The sequence below is a fragment of the Triturus cristatus genome, chromosome 5_2, assembly GCF_964204655.1.
Source record: "Triturus cristatus chromosome 5_2, aTriCri1.1, whole genome shotgun sequence".
In the NCBI taxonomy this organism is placed as follows: Eukaryota; Metazoa; Chordata; class Amphibia; order Caudata; family Salamandridae; genus Triturus; species Triturus cristatus.
In genome coordinates, this window is record NC_140588.1 from 304995427 (window position 1) to 305020474 (window position 25048).

General features: G+C 41.3%; 1 protein-coding gene across 5 annotated transcripts in view; it reads right to left on the reverse strand.

Annotated features, from left to right (window-relative positions):
- LOC146822909 (glutamate decarboxylase 1-like) overlaps positions 1 to 25048 on the reverse strand; it is a 931087-nt gene that overhangs the window by 668011 nt on the left and 238028 nt on the right. For all 5 annotated transcript variants that reach the window (XM_085607065.1, XM_085607066.1, XM_085607070.1 and 2 more), the window contains one exon: positions 3187 to 3342. In XM_085607065.1, the coding sequence (XP_085463191.1) occupies positions 3187 to 3342 (156 nt within the window). The remainder of the gene's footprint in view (positions 1 to 3186; positions 3343 to 25048) is intronic.

Here is a 25048-nt window from a genome sequence, read left to right on the forward strand (position 1 = left end):
CACACACACTGCCAGCACACAAATTCACCATGTGTGCGTTGCTCAACACTTCACCCTTCATATATTGTACTTCTCGCAAGCATACATACACCAAGCACATGCTTTTCATTGTGCAAGCACTGCACAGCACTACATCTCTCATTTAATGTATTCATTGCAGGCATACAAACACTCAGCACATGCACTAATCCCGCAGGTACTACACAGTACTGCTCTAGCTATGTACTGCACTGTTTCCCAGGCACACATACATTCAGCACAGAGTCACTATTCCTGCGCTGCGCTGCACTCCACATATACCTGATGTAGGCCAAGGGTGAGTTAGGCACTCACCAGTGGAACTTTAAAAAGGTAAGTGAACCTGTAGGCATCACTACAGTGACACAGGGAAAAATGACCTGTTCACTCCTACTGATCACCACAGCATGCTTGTGCTGCTTAACTCTAGGTGAAGGCGGTAGTCTACCACCACGAAGTAGCACTTTTGGCATCCCTTCCAGTTCAACAAGACTGCAATCTGTGGGACAGGCCTAAATCATGGCACACACACGTGATCAGTGTTTGTGTGTGGTGTGCAATCAAGGTATGTGGAAAGGCCATATGTCAAATCCAAACCTAGTCATATAGATTTACTTTCACATTATTATGGTTGTACATATTTTGCAATACCTTGCCTCTGATATATTATATTTAGCTACATATGTAAAATACGACATTCTGGTAGAGAATCACACCATAAACAGAAATTATGATGATAGGTCAATCTCAAAGCAAGGTTTTAACTAGACAGTGGTACAACTCTCCTCCTATACAAGGGCACAGACACCCTCCCTTCTGTCTACTAGTTTATAATAGGTGCTTTCATTTTTGCTGAGCATGTTTCATTTTGTGAAACCCCTTCATCCTTTTTTACTTGAACGATGGATTTTGCAACTAGCTCATAACTGAGTGCATTTGATGTTAATGTCATAGTCGGAAGTTAGAGCTTCTTGAGTTGGTCTTCTTTGAAGTTGCCAATGTCCCCAATGTCAAATGTCATTGTTGACTTCAAAGTTTGATTTTGTAAAGTTCATTTTGGCTACACAAGCCATTTTAGACAAAACTGCCGCCCCCTGCTGAACCTTTCTATGTTTTGTGGTCCAACAGCAGGGATAGCCCTGATTACATCCTTTAAGGATCCAAAATCTAGTCATTTAAACTCGGTTTTGAAGGCAAATATTTGATATTAAAGCAGTCTCTGAAAAGGGAGTCATTTGCAGGACTCAAGGATGTACTTCAAACAACCAGGGAGGTGAACATTAAATATTTCAATTCTGAAAAGAAATCACTCTTTACCTGCTCTGAAAGTCATGACCTCATGAGATGTGGGGGCACTGTAATGCAGAATCCATTTTCTGATAGTTACAGGATTCAAAATGTTGTACAAGTAATCCTTAAGAAACAGGACTATTTACAATTTCTGAAGGTCAGAGTTTGGTGATCTAAGCTCAATGTTGAATATTAGTATCTTCAGAGGATGAGATTCAGATAAATAAGAGCTCTGGAATTACTTTCTGGATTACCTGCAGTTAGCAGGGCAGTTCTTAGTTTGTCACTGGACCCTCAAAAGAGATTTCATTTCAATGGGAGTGGTTCGTATTATTTGCTCTGTTGCGTTTATTATTCCTCTTCTTTCTTCTTTAACACTTATTTCACAGTGTGTTTGTGTGTTCAGGTTTTTGTGGATATTATTTAATGCTATGTGCAAGTATGCTTGAAGCCCATACGTGCAAAAATATTTGGATATTCTCATCCTCCATTGCTAGAGGTTTGGAATCTATTTGCAGACACAGGAAATGGGTGATTCCTATTATGACAAACCACAAAATACAATCTCCATCAAACCACTATATTTTTTTTTATGAGTCCTGTTGTAAGATTCAGAGTAGAATTCTGAATCTAATTGCAGAACTCTTTTATCTGAGTTCTTTAATGAGATTCAGATCAAAATTAAGATGTTGCTTTCTTATGAGAGCAGGCCCTACTTTTTTGACTCTTTTTTTAAAATAAATTTCAAAAAGAACACAAAACATTTCCTTATTTACAATACAAAAACAAAATTCTCAAAAGACGTTCTAAAGGATGGTAACAAGCAGAAGCAAAGAAAAATCACATAATCACTAGGTGAGTCCCCATCAGATTGTCAGGTGCCAGTTTACTGCCATAAAATGGCGACTGTCCCGCTTTGTCAACTTTGCTGATTCTCAGGCTTATTTACAGTTGGTGGATGATGGCACAGTATGAAGTGGCATCATCCTTTTAAATTCCTAGGCAGTAGCTAAATCTCAACATGGCATACACCTTTAAGATGTCAAAAGGACCTTCTTTTCAAGGGCGGGTCTTCCAAAGCCTTTTTTACTCTAGGGCCATATACATCTTGGTCATTGTGAATGGGAAAAATCTACTTGCATGCACTGTCTTTTCTTTTTTTCTTGTCCTGTCAGGAACCCACAGAGGTATTGGAAACTATGTAAGTCAGGAGATGGCCTGATGTTGCCTCTATTTGTTGTTCTCTGGAACAATTATTGATATCCTGACTTCTATAGGACATGAACAAGCAACAGTGAGATAAATGTAATTGAATGTACGGAAGGAAAGAGAATATAAGGGAAGGGATAAAAGGGAAGAAAGGGAAGGAAGGAGTAAGGGAGAAAAATAAGGGAGAGTAGGGAAGGGAAAGGGAGGACACATAAGGGACAATTAGAGAGGAGAAGGGAACACAATGGAAAGGGATGCAAGGCGAGGGTCAAAAAGTGGAAGGAAGGGAAGAGTAGGGAAGGAAAGGAGACTCAAGGACAAGATCAAGGAGGGGAGAGAGGGAAAGGATGGGAGGAGAAGCCAATGGAAATGGGATTTTATAAAATGGAGTCATTTTTGTCAACAGATAAACGATTGCATACTGGAATAATGTGCACACAGAGTGAAGATAAACAAATTATTTTGAGCAAGACTGACCAATCAGAAAAGCAGCTTAGTGTTTTGTTAATAGAGCTTTTATATCAACTATGCAATGTTATAGATGATGCATTTGTGAATCAAAGGGTACACATAATACACTACTGACGTTTAAAATGTTTATCCATTTATGCTTATTTTAGTCATATTGCTATCTTTAGAAATCTGCTTCCATTGATTGGTTAAATGTACCTGAAGAATACATATTTGAGAAATCAGATTCACGACGAATCATTTGCAGATCTTTTTCTTTGTCTTCTCCACAAGCGTGCAGGCAAGACATTAATTTCTCCCTCTGAATCATTTGAAAATGGACATCTTCAGTGGGGCAAGACTTCAGCATTTTATCTGTAAGAACCACAATAACAATTAAATGAACAAGAGGATACCATGCAGTGTTTGCACAATTTTGATGCTAGACTCTCAAGGGTTACTTTGTGCTTGTTGGGGACACACAATCAGCAATAGCCCTACACACCACAGCACTCCTATGAATTGATTGATAGCAGTGGAAGTTGGTTTCATCGTATTCTGACAGTTACTTTTATCTGCAACGGTTTACTACAAGAATATCAACATCTAAATATCGACATTCTAAAATATCATGACTAAAATATCATGAAGATATGTATATATAGGTAAGCCTTGGTTAAGGGACGTAAACATAGAGTTGAAAATAGTAGGTGTATACTTACCTGTAAATACTTTTGGTGAGTCAATATTTTTTTCGAAACATTCTGACAAGCAACCACTTGTTCCAGAAAACGTGCACATCCTACAAAATACATCGGCTACTTCTGTGGAAATTCAAAGCATATAAACCCAACCCTTTTTACACAAACAAGGATATGGAGACATTTAGGTAAGTCTTGGTGGTGAACTCTGCTCCGCTTGCGGAGTTTGAAGAGTTTTTTGCGCACCACATTACGTGGAGCTCGAGGAGTTCTGAAAAACCACGCTCCGCGCAGCTGAGTTATTTTCCTTGCTCACGTTCATCAACATCAGGTTGGCGAGCAGGAGTGAGGAAAATCCACCTCCCAGTGAGATTTTTCCTCGTTCACGATCATCAACATCAAGTTGGCGAGTGGGAGCATGGAAAATCAACCTCCTGGCAAGATTTCTCAACGCGGGCGGTCAGATTTCTCATTGCGAGTGGTCGCGTATGCTCGTGACTGCTCGTGTTGAGAAACAACCATTTGCGTTGAGAAAGCTGCAGCTTGAGTAAAAATCTACTCAAGCGGCAGAAAGGAAGCAGCGCCCGCTTGCACTGTGAATTTTCCGTTTGCGATGATTACACAGTGCGGACAAGCACTTGGCACTGAAAATCACTGCAAACGTCATTTATCTAATGCATTCCTCTGCTTGCAGATCTCCACGTAGTGCGGCGGAGTTTTTTTGCACTTCGCGGAGTTTCGCAGTGCGGAACGCCACCCAGGCTTACATTTAGAGCCTGATTCTCAGTGATTGATGTATGAGTAGTTGTGACCTACTCTTGTAGTACTATAGTTTACTAATGAGTTTCAGGAGTGAGCAGGGGAACACCTGCCTTATTCATGGTTTACTACTGGAGTTCAGTCATAGAAAAATATTGGCAAATAGAGAATATAGTTAATACTGCTTATAACACATATGTCTAATCAATCTAGGGCAGCCTGACATTCTCACATGCAAGTATTACAAGAGGCCTAGCTTCCTATCCTAAGGTGCTCATACCATTAATCACTCTTCATTTATGGTGGCTCCTTTGCTATTATATATTTGTTTGTGCCAACAGGACAACCTCCAAGGCAGTACCGTCTCACATACTTAAAGAATGGGAATTGCTGTCAGAGGAATAAATAATGATTCTAGGTCACATTCAATGGTCAACCAATGGTTTCACGTTTTATCCTAATAATAATTTCTTTATATTATTTATTCATGCTTAGCATCGTGCAGTCTAAACTTTCATAATGGAACATTGACATTTTTCACATTTGCAAGTGTGCAGAACATTGAAGATCTTGAATTAATGTATATGAAAAAGGGGTTCTTAGTTTAAAGGAGCACTGGAAGGGGTGGCTGGGGCTCAGTTCTAGAATAAACTTCTTTGGAGGGGAGTGAGGGATAACAAATAAAAAATCAGGAGATGTATGCTGTTGCAAATAATAGTGGAAACCATAAAGTTGGACGTGTAACCAGAATGCTATCTAAGAATGGGACCCTGCAAAGGCCATGACAACCCGTTAAGACAGGATATTAGTGATTTAGGCAAAGGGCCTTATGCAGAGTTTGGCATACGGGTACTCTGTCACAAATATGACAGATATTTCAGCCACCTTATTATAAATGGCATTGTATATAATGCACTTGCAAAAAGGTGTATGGGATATACAGTGCTTAATTTGAGCCATTGGTTTCCAGTGCTCAACACTGGCACTTAATATTCAACGTAGATCAAGGGGGAATGGATCACTTGTAACCAAAAATTAGCGGTTCGTGAATCTGAGTGTGAAAATATTAACACCTAGATAGGTGTTAATGAGAACCCTCAATAGCGTATTTTTGAGTGGTATGCGTAACCGAAAATGGGTGTAATAAGGAGTAAAAAGGAACATAATTGGTTATGATGTCATATATAGGTGGATCTATAAGATAATACTTAGCATAGATGCGCGCGCAACAGTATGACGTGTGATTGACGTGCAACTAGGGGGTGAAGGGGACTTGACATTTAGCTCTACATGTGGCGACAGAAGTCTGGAGGGTCAAGTCAACCTAATCCCAAATCATATCTAACATCCTATGTTTAAAGAACTATGTTATCCACAAAAGAAGGACTCTCGGACAGAATCTATTCTATACTGACTGTGCGTGCGTGTACAAGCGTCTAAGTGTCTATACTAAATGCGAGGGGGTAGGAATATTCCATGGTAACAGGACTATGAATTACTTGCATAAAGACAGAGAAGCCGGGCCTTTTGCTCGGTAGCTGGAAGAATGTTTACTTGAACTACTAGACAGGAATGCATCGGCTAAGGGGTGAAGCAGATAACTCGAAGGTGAAATACAGTTCTTGGCAGAGAATAGGCTGATGTCAGGCTTCGTGAGCCGCGCAGAGAATGAGACAAAGTTCATGGTCACAGATGCAGGCTCAGACTGGAGTTTTCAGAGGCAAAAGGCAGGAAGAGTTCGATGACAGAATCAGGGCCTACTTGCCTGGACTGTAAAATGGCATAAGTGAACCATATAAAGGCGGTGGCCTTTCGTACTTAGGAAGGGAATATCCGGCCTATTCATGGCGGATCTGACAGAGGACATGTTGACGATGGACGCACATGTGTTTGCGTCTTCATAACTGGAACTGGAGGGAACATACATGTACTTGTAACATGCACATAGAACCGTTGGGGTCCAAGATAGGGGACATAACTGACCAGAAAAATCCATATTTCCACATTCCCTCCTTGTCCCCTACTTGCCCGTCAAGAGATATCAATCTTCATTAATCCATTGATCTGTTCATATAGCATCATTTGTTCTTCTTTCTTCTTCCGGGATCTTGAATGAAAATCTTGACGTGGAATGCACGATGTGGTACACAGACCACAAATCGCTGGTCCACATTGCAGGCATAAGCAGCAACTGAATAATATGAGAATTTTCTGGTATGAATACGCAACAGCTTGATCCGATGACCCTACAAGCTCCGCCCCTATCAGCCAGGATGACGTCAAGGACAAGACGATTTTGAAGCACAACAATCCGCATAGCAGACTGCTCTTCTGTTAAATTGCCTAAGGCGGAAATAGTTTCATTCACTACTGCTTCAAGGGTTCTAGTTAATCTACGTATCAGCTTACTATTAGTAACAGTACCTATATAGGGAAAGATGCCTTTATTGAAATCTGTGTATTTTTCCCATGCTGTTTCAGTGTAATCGACAATCGGGAGATCTCTCCGCTCTCTGTTGTGTACTAAATGAATATTTCTATAATAATCAGGAGGAGCTAGGAAAACAGGTGGCAAAAGGAATGCAATGTAGCAGGTACCATCCCAATCTAGAGGTAGACGCATATATGCAGTCTGACCACATATAAAGTAGGAGTGGCGATAAGCTCTAAATGAAGATTTACCTTGATCACTGAATTCTACTGTAGTAGTGCATTTACTATGGCCCATATGTATGGAACCAACTTTTCTTACACACAATTCACCTTTCGCTGGGAATACTGACATGGTTGGTAAAACTAGTTCAACTTCGGATTCGACATTTAGAACCATGAGATTAGGAGTAAAGTTACCTAATCCATATACTTCATTTTCTAGATCAGTTCCTGTTCCTTTGGGGCGACCCTCCTTGTCAGGGTAACAGACTTTGAATAAAACTAGGTTCAGATTTCCCCATACCCACTGGTCTTGGTAAACGGCTGTATCTGAGTCTATGGAATTGATTAAACTAAACCATGCTCCACAGGAGCCATTATGTGTAAACGGATGTGGAAAGAAAGGCAGGACTCCTTCATAATTCTGATAGGGAGGGAGCCGGCCACACACCCAACAATTAGTAGCATTACTAGTCTGGTGGGAATGATGTAACATACTAATGAAAGTGTTATTGCGCAGCGCAAGTCTATAAGACAATTCATGCGGGGGTAAGTCACTAAAAGAATGTTCAGCAGTAATATTGTAAACATTTCTGGCAATAGGGTAATATATGTGCAACAATATACTTGCAGTAATTATTAAAAGATTTAAGAAAAACAAGATTAATAATGTCACTATGCAATGGCTACGCAGTGATTTACAATACGCCTGTCGTTTCATCATTTTTCGCGACTGTCCATGATTCAGGTCTAGGCGATACATGTCGGAGACAGATTCAACCGCTTCACCTAGGAGAGGACTTAAACAATCAAATCGTCCGACGGCCTGGGCCTTAATTTTAGATTATAGAGTTCTTTACTGTCGGCCTCAGCCAGAGGTAGTTTTGAGTCAATTGGTGAGGACACACGAGGTGGGCTGTTTACATCTGAAGGAAGTCCATAAAATTTCTTGATATGACTTGAATGCACCCATCCTTTCCTGCCCTCGATCTTCACGGCTGTCCTTGTGGTCAGCAGGACCAATTTGGGTGCCTTCCACCTGGGCTCCAGCTGGGTCTTTCGGTCGAAATTTCTCACAAACACAAGGTCCCCCGGGACTACGTCATGGGGTTTCACCTCAGTGTTGTCGGGAAAGGCTGCAGCTACCTGTGAACGACAAGATTGTAGTGCAGACATCAAGGAAGCCAAGTAATCTGTCAGCATATTACAGTCAATATCAGTTATTTTGCGTGGTATAGGCGTCCCCCACATATTTGGTGGTCTGCCGAAGATCACCTCATACGGGGATAGCCCTGTTCGAGAGTGTGCTACCATTCTTGTGAAGAAGAGTGCAACTGGTAGTGCTACTACCCAGTCGACACCTTTCTCCCTGCATATTTTGGACAATCTAATTTTCAGTGTCTGATTATGTCTTTCTACGAGACCTGCTGCCTCAGGGTGTCGGACACAGTGGAATTTCCACTGATAACCTAACAAGAGTGAAACATGTTTCATTAATTCGGATGAGAACGGCTGGCCGTTATCTGAGTGAACAACACGTGGTAAACCGTATCGTGGGAAGAATTCTCGAACTAGCTGTTTGGCAGTAGTCGGGGCAGTGTAATCTGAAACCGGGTATGCCTCCGTCCAGCGGGACAGAGCGCAGACAACTACGAGAACATATTTGAATCCTCGACATCGTTCCATCTGGATATAATCCATCTGGAGGACTTCAAAAGGGTGATTAGGAGGATGAAATCCACCTTGTTCTACGGGAACACTTTTTCCTGGGTTGAACTGGCAACAGATCATACAGGTACGGACCTTTTGTTTGGCTGCTGCTCGTAAATGTTTATTGAACCAAATGTGTTGAATGCTGTCTAGCATAGCTTTTTCTCCTAGATGTGCTGGACTATGTATAGTGTTAATTATAACTTGGACCATTGAATCAGGAAGGAACCACACGGACTTTTCCTTCATCATCCATCCTTGATCCGTTTGGATCCCTCCTAATTCAGTCCATTTCTTTATTTCTTCTGATGTAGCATGTGTCTGGATGTCAATTACGTCAAAAGTAGGATCTTTAACTGTCATACAATGTGTCGGGACTATTGTCTTTGTCATGTCGGATGTTTGTGTTTGAGCAGTCTGTTTAGCTGTTCTGTCAGCTAAATCATTGCCTTGAGAAATGATATCAGTAACTTTCGTATGTGCTTTGCATTTCATAATCGATATTGCAATCGGTAGATGTATCGCATCTAATAAGGCATGAATGAGGGGTCCATGCTGAATGTGGGCACCGTGGGAAGTTAAATAACCTCTCTCTCGCCACAGCACGCCGAAGTCATGTACAACTCCGAATGCATAACGTGAATCAGTGTATATATTGACTTTTTTATTTGTAGCTTGAATACAGGCTTGTGTCAGAGCGACGAGCTCTGCTGCTTGAGCGGACAAAGTATTTATATGATTTGTTTCAATGACCTCAGTATCTGTTGTGACTGCGTAAGCAGCCACTAACTCTCCTGTACTTGTTCTCATACATGAACCATCTACATACAACGTCAGGTCTGGATCTGACAATGGAACATCTGTCAAGTCTTGTCTGGGTTTCGTCGTGATAGTGATAACTTCAATACAATCATGAGCTAATGGGTCTGTTCCATTTACAGGTAAAAGTGTGGCAGGATTCAATGTGTTACAACGTCTGATTTCTATATGTGGCTGAAACAATGTAAGTTCGTACCCTGTAAGTCGCGCAATAGTCAAGTGTTGTGTTTGCGTTCGATTCACAAGAACCTCTACGGCGTGTGGTACTTGTACTGTCAATGGATGTCCTAACACTATGGCATCGCTTTGTCTGATTGCTAATGCTGTCGCTGCCACTGATTTCAGGCACGCAGGCAGAGCCTGAGCTACTGGATCTAATGTGCTAGAAAAATAAGCACATGGTTTGTGTGCTCCTGCTTGTTCCTGTGTGAGTACTGACAGGGCAGTACCTTCGCGTTCTGTAACAAAGAGTGTAAAATGTTTTCTGTAACATGGCGTTGCTAAAACAGGTGCTTGACATAAAGCTTTCTTTAGGCTTTCAAAAGCTTGTGTATGTTCCTGGGTCCAAGGGAGAACAGTCGATGTGGCTGCCTCCTGTGTTGTCAACTGAATGAGCGATTTTGCTAGAAATGCATACTGGGGAATCCACTGTCTACAATATGAAGTGAGGCCTATAAAAGCCCGCACCTCCTTTTGTGTCTTGGGTATTGGCATGTTAGCTATTAACTGAATGCGGTCTGGTGTAAGCTGCCTTCCCTCCTTGGACAGCGAGTGTCCAAGATAAATAACTCGCTGGACACAGAATTGCAGCTTAGAAGGGGACACCTTGTGCCCCTTTTCTGCTAGAAATTGTAAAACTGTCAGTGATGCTTTTTCACATTCGGGTTCGCTTCGGGCGGTGATCAGCAGATCATCGACATATTGAAGCAAGGCAGTGTTAACTGGCATGTGGATACTGTCGAGTTCTCGTTTCAGTGCTTGGCTATAGATGCTGGGGCTTTCTGTAAATCCTTGAGGTGCGCGTGAGAATTTAAAGCTACGTCCATTTAAACTAAATCCGAACAAATATTGACTTTCCGGATCTATTGGGACGCTGAAAAAGGCGTTTTTAAGATCAATTACAGTAAAGAATGTTGCTTCGGAATCAATGGCTGTCAATAATGATGAGATATCGGGGACCACAGGGAATTGTGGCACAATACATTTGTTTAATTCGCGCAGATCAATAACCAATCGATATACTGGCGGGGCCTCTGGATCTGTTCGTTTAAGAATCGGAATTATTGGTGAATTACATACATTGGAGTCTGTTTCCACAACCACTCCTTGGGCAATGAGCTCGTCAATGATTTGTAGTAAAGCCACTACAGCATCTGGTGGTAACTTGTATTGTCGCATTCGTGGTAGTACCACTCCTGCCTTTAATGTGACTCGATATGGTGTAATATTCATGCAACCAACATCAGTAGGGCCTTGTGCCCATAGATGTGTAGGTAAAGTCTGCAGTCGGGGGTCCATGTCTCTAGATACATAGTGACCTTTAAAATCACGTAAAAACAATCTTACTCCTTCCGGAGAACAACATATTATAGCTCCTAGAGCTTTCAATGTTTTTATTCCTAACAGGTTTTCTGGACATGATTTAGTAAGCAATAAATCTGTAGTTCGGGTCAAAGGTCCTATCGTAAGTGGAAGAGGTTGTGACACTTCATTAACAATAGGTTTTCCTGAAAAACCAAGGGAAATATTCTGAGAGCATGAGAGGGGTGCCCCTGGAACTTCACTACGTTTTATGGTCGTTCGACTTGCCCCTGTATCGAGTAAAAATTTTCTGTCTTGGCCTAACAATTCACTATGTACATAAGGTCCTTCTTGATCTACAGGGATCTCGATAAGGGGTAAGTCAACTTCCCTCTCTAGGCTGGTTTATGCGTATCGTTGGTAATCAGGATAGTCGTACTGTGCGGTCTGGTACAGTTGTCGTGTCGTGGTTTGTGTGGCAGCAACGGGCAGCGCTGGTGCAGCTGGCACAAACTGTACAGACTGGGGTGGAGCTGGCATGGACTGTGCATGTTGCAAGGCTCCTTGTTCATTCTGATCCTGTCTAGGTGGCCGTGGTCTTTCTTTTGTATTACCTATGGCGATATTATGTTTCAAAACTGGACAATCGTGTACGTAATGACCTGGCTTTTTACAATAATTGCATGTCCCTTTTACAGGTCCTGCTGAATCACCGGAATGTGTCATACCCTTTTTATGTCCCTCAGCTGGAACTGTCTGAGAAACTAGCATTTTCATTTTTGTGTCTTTCATGCGTCTGTGTTCATGTTCTTGTTCCTCTCTAATTCTATTGTGATGGTATTGTAACATTTGTAACATTTGTGATGGAGTGTTACCTTGCCAGGTACTCTCGAATTTTAATACTCTATTCTTTACTTGGGGCAGGGCATTTTCCACTAATTTTGTTACAAACAGATGTGGGTATGATTCGCTACTTGCTTTTATGCCACTATTTATACCAAAACATTTTTCAAATCGGGCATAGTAATCACTAGTGTCTTCATCTTGCTTCTGTTTACAGGCTGAAATTGTACCCCAATCTTCCTTTTTCGTAGTTAATAAACGTGGCAGTACCTGTACTAATAAACCTGGTAGTGCTTTAGTTTTGTCCCCAAGCCCCGAACCTGGACCTCGGGCCTTTTCTTCTGCTTCTAGTGCTGTCCAATCTATCTTTTGATCTCCTACCTCCCACTCTTTTTCCCTGAGTTTCTCATAAATGCCAGCAGGCATCAATACCTTTAATATTGTCATAATGTCGGGATAGGTATACTCTCCCATGAGTAGCATGTCTTTAATTTCTCGGTGAAAACCCGCTGGATCTTTGTCATGACTGGGTACCACTTTCTTCATTTCTAACAATTCTATTTTTGATATGGGCGTATATACAAACACGCGCTTAAACTCGTTGTCCTCGCCCTTTATTGGGTGCACTTCTCGTAAGGGATTCTGTCTATCCATGTAATACGTGGTTCTTTCCTTGATGGGCAATGAGACATGGTCTGAACATACAAAAAGAATATACTGCTTTCTTGATTCTAGAATTTCTTTAATTAATTTAGTACCTGAACCTCTCCATCTATTCATGAGTAATTCAGTCAATATATCAGGTAAGGGACCAGGATCTGAATGTTGACTCTGATATAGTATAATGAGTTGTTGAATCATATAAATCCCAGCTAAACGCTGTTCATCTGGGGTGAGATTCAAAAATGTGCGTGCTACTGTATCATCACTATATTTTCCGGGACTGTCAACCCAATGGACAGCTGACCTGGCTAATTCTTGTTCATCCATAGAATCGAGGAAATGATAACCCCTTCGTTCTCGGAGTAATTTGTCAGCTGTTTGGAACGAATGCTCGTTAGACCTTATATGGACTATGGGTGTTTGAAATTTTCTGTTATTTTCTAGACACATCGGACGTATCGGATCAGTAAGACATCTAGTACTATTACAAGATCTTCTTCTACCTACATAGGCTATAGTTTCTGACTGTCCTGTGGGCAGTCCTGATCCTTCTTCCTCGTTTTGATCGAACTGGTCTACCGCTAATCTTTCTTCGTGTAGGCGTTCTATTTCTTTTCGGATCTTTCGGCACATGGCTATTATACAATTCTGCTTATCATGTCTTCCTTCTGATATATTCTGACTCCATCTGGTGAGAATTTGCATTGCTTCCGGGTCTACCCCTGGTCGGTCTTGATTTCTGATCACACAATTTATGAGGAAACGTAACAGTTCCCCCTGTATTTCCACTTTCTGGTATTCCATAGCCCTGTTAATACATTCAGAATCTCGTCCGGTTTGGACAAAATGATATATATTATCTAGATGTGCAGTCATTCCTGGTAATTTCCCTAAATACACTGCGGCTCGTCTGATACGTAATGATGCTAGGGTCATTTCGTCCTCTTTGCCGGGCACAGGGTCATATCTACAATCTATAAGGAGTTCCTTAAGCGTACGGGCATTTATGAGTTTTGGGGTACGTGAGTGTGCTGACTCTTGAAAGGTAAGTTTATTTATTCTGGGTGGCGTAGAGAAAATGTTACTAGCACCTCCCGTAGCCCCATCTGGGGTGTCGGGTGTGAAAGGATTCGTTGAACGTGACACAGCAACTATAGGTGTGGACACAGCTATAGAAGCAGCTGTAGGAACAGATGTAGAAACAGATGCGCTTGTCGGAACTTGTGACACGATCTGTTGCTGTAGGGATACGGGTACTGGGTCTAAATATGAGGAAAGAAAAACATCTTCTGCGGTTCTAGGATGCCCCTTAGGATGTACCTTTATTGGAAATAATGGGGTTGGCAAGTCTTTTGGTATTTCTGGAGTAGCCTTAGGTAATCCTTCAGCCAGAAGAGGATACATACCATTCATAAGGGCATTTCTTTGTCTGTCTACTTGTTCTGATTTCACTCGTACACCTTCTTCAATTAATAGATTTTCTCGGACTTCATTTGATTTTTCTTTACTCTTCTCTTCCTGTCTACGTGCTTTTTCTGTTCGTCTATGTGATTCTTTACGCCATAATTCAATGGCGTCTTTCTGTGATTGTCTAGCTTTCTTTTTCCATAATTCTTCCTCTACTTTCACGATGCACTCTGCATCCCAGGTCCCCACTGCGGGCCACCTCTGACTTTCTGGTAATTCCTTGGTGTAGTCTACCCATAGATCAAGAAATAATATGGCGTCTAGGCCATGTTTGTGATACATGAAGTACCCTGGAGTGTCCCTAGGAGGAATGGGAACAGCTTCTTCGAGTACCCCTTTTCTAGTTGTGATCTGTCTTAGTTTCGAAAAGAGTGGCATATTGAAAACTGATCTGATACTTGATTTTGAACAAACTTAATACCATAAACACAATAATGAACAGTCATTCATACCACAATATGCAGAACGTACTTAAAACATTTAACATTTAACATTTACCTGAACAATGAACAATGATGACGATCTAAGGAGAACTTAAATCACTAAACATAATACTCGACATTAACTGAATTATATACTTGATATACTGCTAAACAGTACAGATACACTGCTGAAACAGTGCAGACCGGATTTGTGTACCCAAACCCGTCTTGACCGGCACAAACTATGTGCACGTCAGAAAGCCTCCCCAGTAATGGTACTCACCGGGTAGCTCGGAAACGGAAGGCCTCGGAAACTCGACTGAACTTGAACCGGACTGGACTCGACTCGAACACTTCGGACACTGGACTCGACTTGGGACTTCGGAAACTGGTGGGCCTCTGTATACCTCGGATCTTGTTCTCTCAGCTAGGCTCTGGTCGGGATACTTCGCACTTCTCACCGCCTCGTCTGGGTGTTGATCGCAGCCTCAGTCGCCCCCGCTTGACCGGAGGGAGATACAGGAAATCCTGCTGGTACGCGTTGTTGTCCGTCCAGCTGTGGCAGGAGACCGGGCCTGCAACTCACCGCCGGCGCGTGAGATGAGAAAGTGTCCCTGTTCGGGCGCCATTCATGTGGTAAATAATTTTCATTACCTGGACTTAATTTGATACGGAAACATAATAAAACAGCTCAGTAAAATGAGAGGCAGAATCCGTGGTATCAGAGGTTCGGAATGGGCTTTATTCCAATGAACGATTATAATCGGTTGCTCCAAGTTCCATCACCACGGAGGTTCAGGAAGTGAAGTACATACTTTATTGACAAGAAATGACTTTTATAGTACATACATTACAATGAAGCGAATGCAGTAGGCGTAACAATTGATAAGGAAAATGACGATTCATATGCGTAACCGAAAATGGGTGTAATAAGGAGTAAAAAGGAACATAATTGGTTATGATGTCATATATAGGTGGATCTATAAGATAATACTTAGCATAGATGCGCGCGCAACAGTATGACGTGTGATTGACGTGCAACTAGGGGGTGAAGGGGACTTGACATTTAGCTCTACATGTGGCGACAGAAGTCTGGAGGGTCAAGTCAACCTAATCCCAAATCATATCTAACATCCTATGTTTAAAGAACTATGTTATCCACAAAAGAAGGACTCTCGGACAGAATCTATTCTATACTGACTGTGCGTGCGTGTACAAGCGTCTAAGTGTCTATACTAAATGCGAGGGGGTAGGAATATTCCATGGTAACAGGACTATGAATTACTTGCATAAAGACAGAGAAGCCGGGCCTTTTGCTCGGTAGCTGGAAGAATGTTTACTTGAACTACTAGACAGGAATGCATCGGCTAAGGGGTGAAGCAGATAACTCGAAGGTGAAATACAGTTCTTGGCAGAGAATAGGCTGATGTCAGGCTTCGTGAGCCGCGCAGAGAATGAGACAAAGTTCATGGTCACAGATGCAGGCTCAGACTGGAGTTTTCAGAGGCAAAAGGCAGGAAGAGTTCGATGACAGAATCAGGGCCTACTTGCCTGGACTGTAAAATGGCATAAGTGAACCATATAAAGGCGGTGGCCTTTCGTACTTAGGAAGGGAATATCCGGCCTATTCATGGCGGATCTGACAGAGGACATGTTGACGATGGACGCACATGTGTTTGCGTCTTCATAACTGGAACTGGAGGGAACATACATGTACTTGTAACATGCACATAGAACCGTTGGGGTCCAAGATAGGGGACATAACTGACCAGAAAAATCCATATTTCCACAAAGGACACATTAATTTCGGGGAGATTAAGTGATTCGTTCAGAATCACATGATGCTGAGCTGACGCCGAGACTCAAACCTGGTTTCCCAGCTCCAAAGTCTGCATCTCAGGTCATTAAACCACATCCACTCCCCACTTTCATGGTTAGCATTTGTTTCTGTTTTAGGCGGCGCTAACTGGAGAACTGGGCTGGTGCAAGCTACCTCCTGACAAGAGCCCGGCACTTATTTTTTGTACAAATTAACCACTGGGTATTTCCCTATGGCACTTGTAACAGAGCGGATGTACAACGTTCATTTAAGCAGATCACATTTCGCTGGATTCGAAAAGTTGCTGATGACCTACCGAGCATCATAATTCCTTATATTAATCTCCACCTTCAGACTTACCTACAAATGTACTGACTAAACAACTACAATGTAGGTCATAAATTAGAAAAACATCTAAAGAATTCATTTAACCTTATCAATAATTAGTAATACTTTCTGCCAAAGAGAGTGCTGAATACACTTTCACAGAGCTCTCTACTGTTTTACATCCTAAATAAGTCACCAAAACAGGAAACATTGATTTGCAGCATATCAACATGTTGGAGAGTAACTTACCCTGCAGACTATATATATAACTAGATATCAGTTAGACGTTAATTTGTTGAGACTGCATTGCGCATGTATTCTACCACAATATTGTATTTTAACAATGGTAATTTTCTGAATCTGCATTACATAGGTATTCTACCACACTATCATATTTTAAATATTGTGCCGTCAAAATACTGTAGCAAAAATATTCCAAATATTGGTTGTAATATTTATATGTGTATATATGTATACATATATTTATGTCTCTCTCTCTCTCTCTCTCTCTCTCTCTCTCTCTCTCTCTCTCTATATATATATATATATATATATATATATATATATATATATATATATATATATATATATATATATATATATATATATATTTATATACATATATGTGTACGCATTTACGTATTTTGCACAGGGTGCGTGTGACCCACCCTCCTGATTCTCTAGAAGTCCCTGGGGACCCCATCTCTGGGGCTATGGTAAAATTAAAGGGGAGGGGTTGCATGCCCACCCTCCCCAAGCTCATTGAGGAGCTATGCGCTCCATCCCCCATGGCTGATTCCAAACTAAAGGGGAGAGGGGTCACGCAGCCCCTCTCCCTGATCCAGCAAAGGCCCTGGGAAACCCATTCCATGGGGCTGAAGGTATTTAAAAAGAAGGGGGCATGCAACCACCATCTCTGAGCCTCATAAGGCCCTGGGGACTGTATCCCCAGGGCCGCTATTCCTAAACGGAGAGAATGGTGCATGACCCCACTGCCTGAGCCTTTAAAGGCCCAGGGACCCCATCCCCCAGGGCTGGCACAAAAGATGTGTTCAGGGGAACCCACTTCCAGGACACAGTTTCCAAGTAAATGTGCACCCCCACCCGGGGGAGCAGCAAAAAAGCTTCAGCCAGGTGAGATCACACATTTTTCCCCTGCCTATGATCTTGTGGGCAGGGAAACAGAGACTGCTGCCGCCGGTGGGAGCATAGAAAAATACCCTCTCCCACCGGGCTCTCGCTGCACCTAGGATGGGTGCATGGGGGTACCGGCAGGGATCCTCGCGGTTCCCAATGTTGTGTCTTGTGAGTACCCCAGTGGCCACTGGGATGCCTTCATTGGGCCTCGGGATGGGGTCCCCGAGGGTTGTAAAGGCATAGGGCGGGTACAAACCCTACTCCCAAATAAATTGGCTGTCCCCAATACAAAAAAAACAGAGGGGTGCCCTGACTGGGCTAAACACATGCAGCGGGGAATTCATTGAGAAAAACAAAGGGTAAATGGGCCATCATAGTTAGGTGAAAATGTCAGTTAAAACATATCGTTTTCAACTAACAAACAACTGAAATTCACCAGTTATAGTTATGGCAAGACCTATAACTTGTGCCCTAAGGAAATGTTATCTTATACTTTAGTCATGCACTGCTACTTAGCCCACATATTACATCACTCATGACATGTTCTTTGACATCACTGATGATTTCATTTGCAAGGACATCATTGATGACAAAACTGTGCATGGCGGGGAGGTGAGTTATAGTTAGTTCAGGGCACCAGTATGTTTAAAATTACATTTTACCGAACTCTATCATCCCTTTAACCATTTGTTTATTTTAGCTAAAGTGTTTGTGTGTGTGGCTGTGGGTGTGTGTATATATATATATATATATATATATATATATATATATATATATATATATATATATATATATATATATATATATATATATATATATATATATATATATATATATATATATATAATGGCTCCGACTGCACCTTAGACCAGCGCACTCACGGACGGGTGCTTCGTAGCGCGGAGGTGCATCCGCGTTAAGATACTCGATCACTCCTCTTCTGCCATCTGGTATAAGGAAAGCACTCGCAGGGTTTATCTTTCGTATTTCTTTATTTTATCCGCTTTGAAACATGACGCATTTCGGCTGACGCCTTAATCTAATGTTTTCAAGTTTCGCGCCAAGAGACGGACGACATTTTAACAATACGTCAATGGTCATGTGATACACTTTCGTGTGGAAAACAGAAAAAGGACCACCATTCACCCATATACAAGCGCCATATTGGAGTGTATGAATCTCCATTAGGACAGTATGTAACAACAAACCTCGCTGAATTATTTGCAGCATACAGTATATACGTTTCCCACAAATGTGTGAAACACATTATTTGTAGACAAAAAATATTTGTAGACAAAAAATATTCCGTAACATTATCAACAGCAGGTTGTTGTGGTCAATACAATCACGCCGTGTATCGGCTATAGATCCTAGGTGGTATTCTTATTACGCCGTGTATCGGCTTTCACCAAAATATTTCCACACCCCATTATAGACCATCCAATATATAAAAAAGAATTATCTCAAAGAGTACATGAATCTGACTTCAGCATAATTATACTAACAGAAGAACATTAGTACACTCTAAACCTGAAAAAGAGAGATTAATCCCCTAGATGCACTGCCAGTTCTTCCCCTACGTTCATCCCTTGGGGTATCTTCGTGCCTAGGTCTATGATATATCTCGATTCCAGTCTACGTAACTGTTTAATCCTGCCCCCTCCCCTGATGTTCATGGGGATCTGATCTAGCCCATAGAAACGCAGCATCTCCCTGTTGCTTTCATGCTTCTCAGCAAAGTGTCTTGCCACAGAGTAGGTAGCATCATTCTTCGCTATCGCTCTCATGTGCTCCAAGATTCTTACTTTTACTGGGTGAATAGTGCTGCCGATATAACGCAAACCACATGGGCATTCCAGGCAGTACACCACATAGGCGCTGCTACATGTTAGAAACTTGGTTATAAATTTGGGCTTCTTAAGGCCAATTATCCCATACGTGAGTGTCCTTCTACTACTCACACAGGCCTTACATTTCCCACAAGGGAAGAAACCCCTGAGCTCCCTTAAGGTCCCCCCCGTGGGAAGTTTAGGATAAAATTGGCTTTGGACAAGACTATCTTTCAATGATCTAGCCTTTCTAAAAGTTAGCAAAGGAGTTGGTGGGATGTCTGAGCCAATGACATTATCCGTCTTCAAAATGTGCCAATTTTTTCTCATGATTGTTCTTAATTCATTGGCATCACTCGAAAAAGTGGTTATCATTCTGAATTTGTTCATTCCCATTCCCTCCTTCCTGACTTTCTCCTTGGTAAAAAGGTCTTCTCTGGGTATATGCCTAACCTTATTAAGGGTTATATCCAGAAGATCCCTACTGTAACATCTGATCAGGAATCTGGTAACACTGGCTTGTGCAGCTTCTTCAAAATCCACTTCCCTAGTGCTATTCCGTTTTAATCTTAAAAATTCCCCATAGGGGATACTCTTAACCAATCCTGATGGATGGTTACTTGCCGCATGTAATAATGAGTTTCCGGCCATGGGTTTACGGTACAGTGACACATGTATGTTGTTATTGTCAATGCTCACTTTAAGATCCAAAACATTTACCGTTTCTGAGCTGATTTCCCCACTAAACTCCAAATTCACTGCATTCCTGTTTAAGTCATCAATAAATTCCCTGGCTGATTGCTCTGATCCATTCCAGATTATACAAAGATCGTCTATATAACGATACCAGGAGATCACCCTTTCCATATTGGTACCGATGGGTCCTCTGGACACCTGCTCCTCCCACCAGCCCACGAATAAATTCGCGTAGCTGGGAGCGAAGCAGGTGCCCATCGCCGTACCAGAGATCTGACGATAAAAGTCCTCACCAAAGACAAAAATATTATTTTTCAAACAGAACTCTGTGAATTGAAGAATCATTCCATTATGTTCCGTGAATTTTAATGGCTTCTTTTTCAAAAAATGGGCCACCGCTTCGAGGCCATGTTCATGCTGGATCCGAGTATATAAACTTGTTATATCTCATACAATCAATTTGTATTCTGGGTTCCATTGTTGTTTTTCAATATGCATGAGGAAATCCCATGAGTCTTTAATATATGCAGGCAGTGTCTTAACCAAAGGAAAAAGAAAAAAATCAATAAAAGTTGACAAATGTTCCGTGAGTCCACCCTGTGAAGACACAATAGGTCTTCCTGGTGGTTGTGTACTGTTTTTATGTATTTTGGGGATGTGATAGAAGGTAGGCACCACTGGATTCAAACATCTGAGAAATAAATATTCTTCCATGTCAAGCATAGATTTATCCAACCATATATATATATATATACACTGAAAAAACCATAGGTTTCACACACGTTATAGTTAGGAATTAGCATTTAAAAAACCTTGCAAATTCACTGAAAAAACCATAGGTTTCACACATGTTATAGTTAGCGGAAATTTTACTGATAAAAAACCAATGAAATTCCCCCGTTATAGTTAGTGCAGGCAACTATAACTCACGCGACCGCAATCCTCTGCTGATGCTAATACTGTATTTAGACACTTATTTGCCCATGTCTTCTTCCATACATTTTTAGCTATACATATATTACAAATATTTTTTTTTCATAAAGACACATATGTCATCAGCAGAAGATTGTGGTCGCGTGAGTTATAGTTGCCTGCACTAACTATAACGGGGGAATTTCATTGGTTTTTTATCAGTAAAATTTCCGCTAACTATAACATGTGTGAAACCTATGGTTTTTTCAGTGAATTTGCAAGGTTTTTTAAATGCTAATTCCTAACTATAACGTGTGTGAAACCTATGGTTTTTTCAGTGAATTTGTACGGTTTTTTAAATGCTAAGTTACTTTACGCCATTCGTGGCGTGCGCGCCCACTTAACGCAGTTCGTTCCGTGCGCGCGCGGTGCGCTTCGCGCACCGCGCACCCACTTTACGCAGTTAGTGCCGTGCTACGCGCACCGCGTGCCAACGTTACGCTAGATGGGCCATGTACGCACGATGCGCTTCACGCACCGTGCGCACATGGAGGACATATGATGCACTTCGTTTTGAAAGGTAATATTTTAATTTTTCGTATATTTTATAAGCCATGCACAAATGGTGCCCTTCGGGCACCATTTGCACACGGGGTGGAGAGAGTGTGGATAATTTTTTTTTTTATTATTTTTTTTTAAAAATATTTTAGTTTATCTCAGGTGTAATAAGCCATGCACAATTGGTGCCCTTCGGGCACCAATTGAACACGGGGTGGAGAGAGTGTGGATAATTGTTTTTTTTTTAAAAAATTTTTACCGTACGCGTACGGTAAGCGTAATCGGCAAAATTACCGAAAAAATAAAAATTCCGTTTTTGGCCTTGGGGGATCTTTGGGGACTCCCTCAACATGGCTATGTGTGTGGGAGCTGTCTAAACAGCCCCTTTACATGTTTTTGGGCTTTATATTTTAAAAATCACTCTCAGTGCGAGAGAGAAAATGGCGGCCGCCGCTTCCTGGTTTCGGCCGATTCGAATGTTTACTAAGATCTAAGAGCCAATCAGAATCACGCTCGCGCACGCCACCGTACGCGTACGGTAAGCGTACCGTAAGCGCACCGTAAGCTGGCTCAGATATATATATTGATTTAAAGGCTATTTTCTCAGAATCTACTGAACAGATTTACACCAAACCTACAAAAGGCACTTCCTTGACCTGAGGACTACCTCTCTGTCAAATTTCTAGTAATTCTGTTCAGTCGTTCGGGCTGTAGCCCTGTCTAAAGGTCCTATGGAAAAATGCATGGGAAAAACGCGTTTTGGGACCCCCCTTTTATCTCAGCCCCCGCTTGACGAATCCCCCCGAGACTTTCAGGGTAGGAGCGGAGCGTAGCGCCCCACCTATTTTGAAAAATTTGCGAGGATTCGTCGACCGGCGCCAAAGTTATTCAAAATAGAATGTTGCGGATTTCCTATGGAAACGTGGTCCTAACTATAACTACCTACTGGCGACCGCCAGTAGGTAATATATATATATATATATATATATATATATATATATATATATATATAAAGAGCCACATCCTTGGAGATCGCCGGGACACTCTTATCTCGGTGCAATCACAGGGTCCAAGACTCCCTGTTATCTTTATATCGTTCCACAGCGCATCATCGCACTCCATGCACTCCTTCCAAAAAGCACAAATCCGAGGTTCAGGCTTTAAAGTGATTTATTCAGCATCAGCAGCCCAAAAAATACCCAACGCGTTTCGGCGTGAGCCGCCTTGGTCACGGGTAAATTCCGCCATACAGACTCTCAATTTTAAACATTTTAGTCGTAAGCATGACGTAAACATAATTGAAACAGAGAAAGGAAATATACAAGTCAAATGCACAGAATCGTAATGTCATTTCCATTGTGTCGGCCATATTGGAATGGTGAATGTAGTTTTCTTTCCATATGAGTACACTATCTGAATTTCGTATAGTGTTAGTTTATATACAGTTTTACGATATGGCAGTTCACCTGATAACATAAATGCCGACAGACATTTAATTCCATGCTTATTGAGTATCCGAGTATATACAAACTTTGTACAATGTAGTATCGACAGGGACTATCAGAAAAAATGATAACATTAGCATTACGCACATAGAACTCTGTTAGCGCTAAGTTGCAAAAATTCCCGCTTTTTACATTGCCCGAAAACACTTTAATCATGTACGATTCCTCATAGTTTTTTGTGTGTTTTCGAGTGCAACTTTATTGACACAACGAGCCGCTCGTGAATAACAAAGCGGCATAACTTCTCAGGTATAAATGACCTCTAGTGTGCTGAGAGTTCAAGTTTATATGTGAATAGCAATATCGCAATGTACGTTGTCAATTCAGCCCCAGTGGGCAATAGTGGAGAAAGATAATAATTAAATTTACAAAGCTAGGATGCTAACTATGGAGTTAAACCCCAGTGGGCAATTGTGTCCGTGACAAAATATATAATACAAATATAAATATATGGTATATGGTATATTCATAATCTCTTGTCGAGATGCTGTATGTATAATATCATACTGCATACAATTGTACTTACAGTGATATAAACAAAGACACTATGTTTTCAAAAAAACCTCTCTGGTCATCCCACATATAATAGCTTAAATAAAGTAAAATAAACTCCAATTGAGATTGCTTTGCTAGATCTGATGTTAGTCAATATCTTCAACTCAGATACCCTTCATTTGTGAACACCATCTGAAAGAATGAACAGAACATGATTCAATGACATTAAATATTATCCTCCTCATTTAAAAAAATAGACATACTGCGTATGACTATTGACTGTTAAAAACATGAAATTCAGCAGGAGACCTTAGAGTCAAATAAAATTTACCTAGAATGATATCAAAATCAGATATAGAACAGATCATGATTATTCTAGTCCAAGAAAAAGCCAACAAACTAATCTCCAAGAAACCAAGACATCTCTTCCTCAGAGTTCAGACCATCAGGGATCTTGGTGTTGAGTTCTAGAATATAATAGGATTCCAATCGCCTCAGCTTGCGAATTCTGTCCCCTCCCCTCATGGTTACAGGTATACGGTCTATCACAAAGAATTTCAATAGATTGCGATTACTTTTGTGAAATTCCTCATAGTGCCGTGCTATGGGGGAAAGTTTATCCTTATTTTGAATCGCCCTCATGTGTTCCAGGATGCGTTTTTTGGCAGCAAACATAGTGCTGCCTACGTATCTCTTGGCACATGGGCAGGTTAAAACATAAACACAATAGTCAGATACACACGTTAGATGTTTTTCAATGTATCTGTCTTGATCTAAGATAGGATAGTAGACTTTTTTCACATTAGAGCTGTATTTACAGGCTTTGCTTGACATGCAAGTAAAGAAGCCTTGAACTCCTTTAGATCCTGGTTTCATTTGGCTAATTTCATTGCTGCATATTTTGTCACGTAAAGAATCTGACTTCCTGTATGTCACATTAGGTTTATCCTTTACGACTCCCTCAAGAGTAGATTCAGTTTTGAGGATGCCCCAATGTTTCTTGAGACATTTTCTTACATAGTAAGAACCTAAATTGTAGGTGGTTATGTATCTGATGACTTCATTTTCATTTTTGCCCTCATCTGGGTTACTCTTTGGTGCCAATAAGTCCTCTTGTTTGAGGTTGGTGACTTTCTGGCGGGCTTGTGTTATTATGTTGGGTTTGTACCCTCTGTCAAGGAATCTTTCATTCATGATTATGCATTCTTGTTCAAAATCAAAATCAGTACTGCAGTTCCTTCGAGCC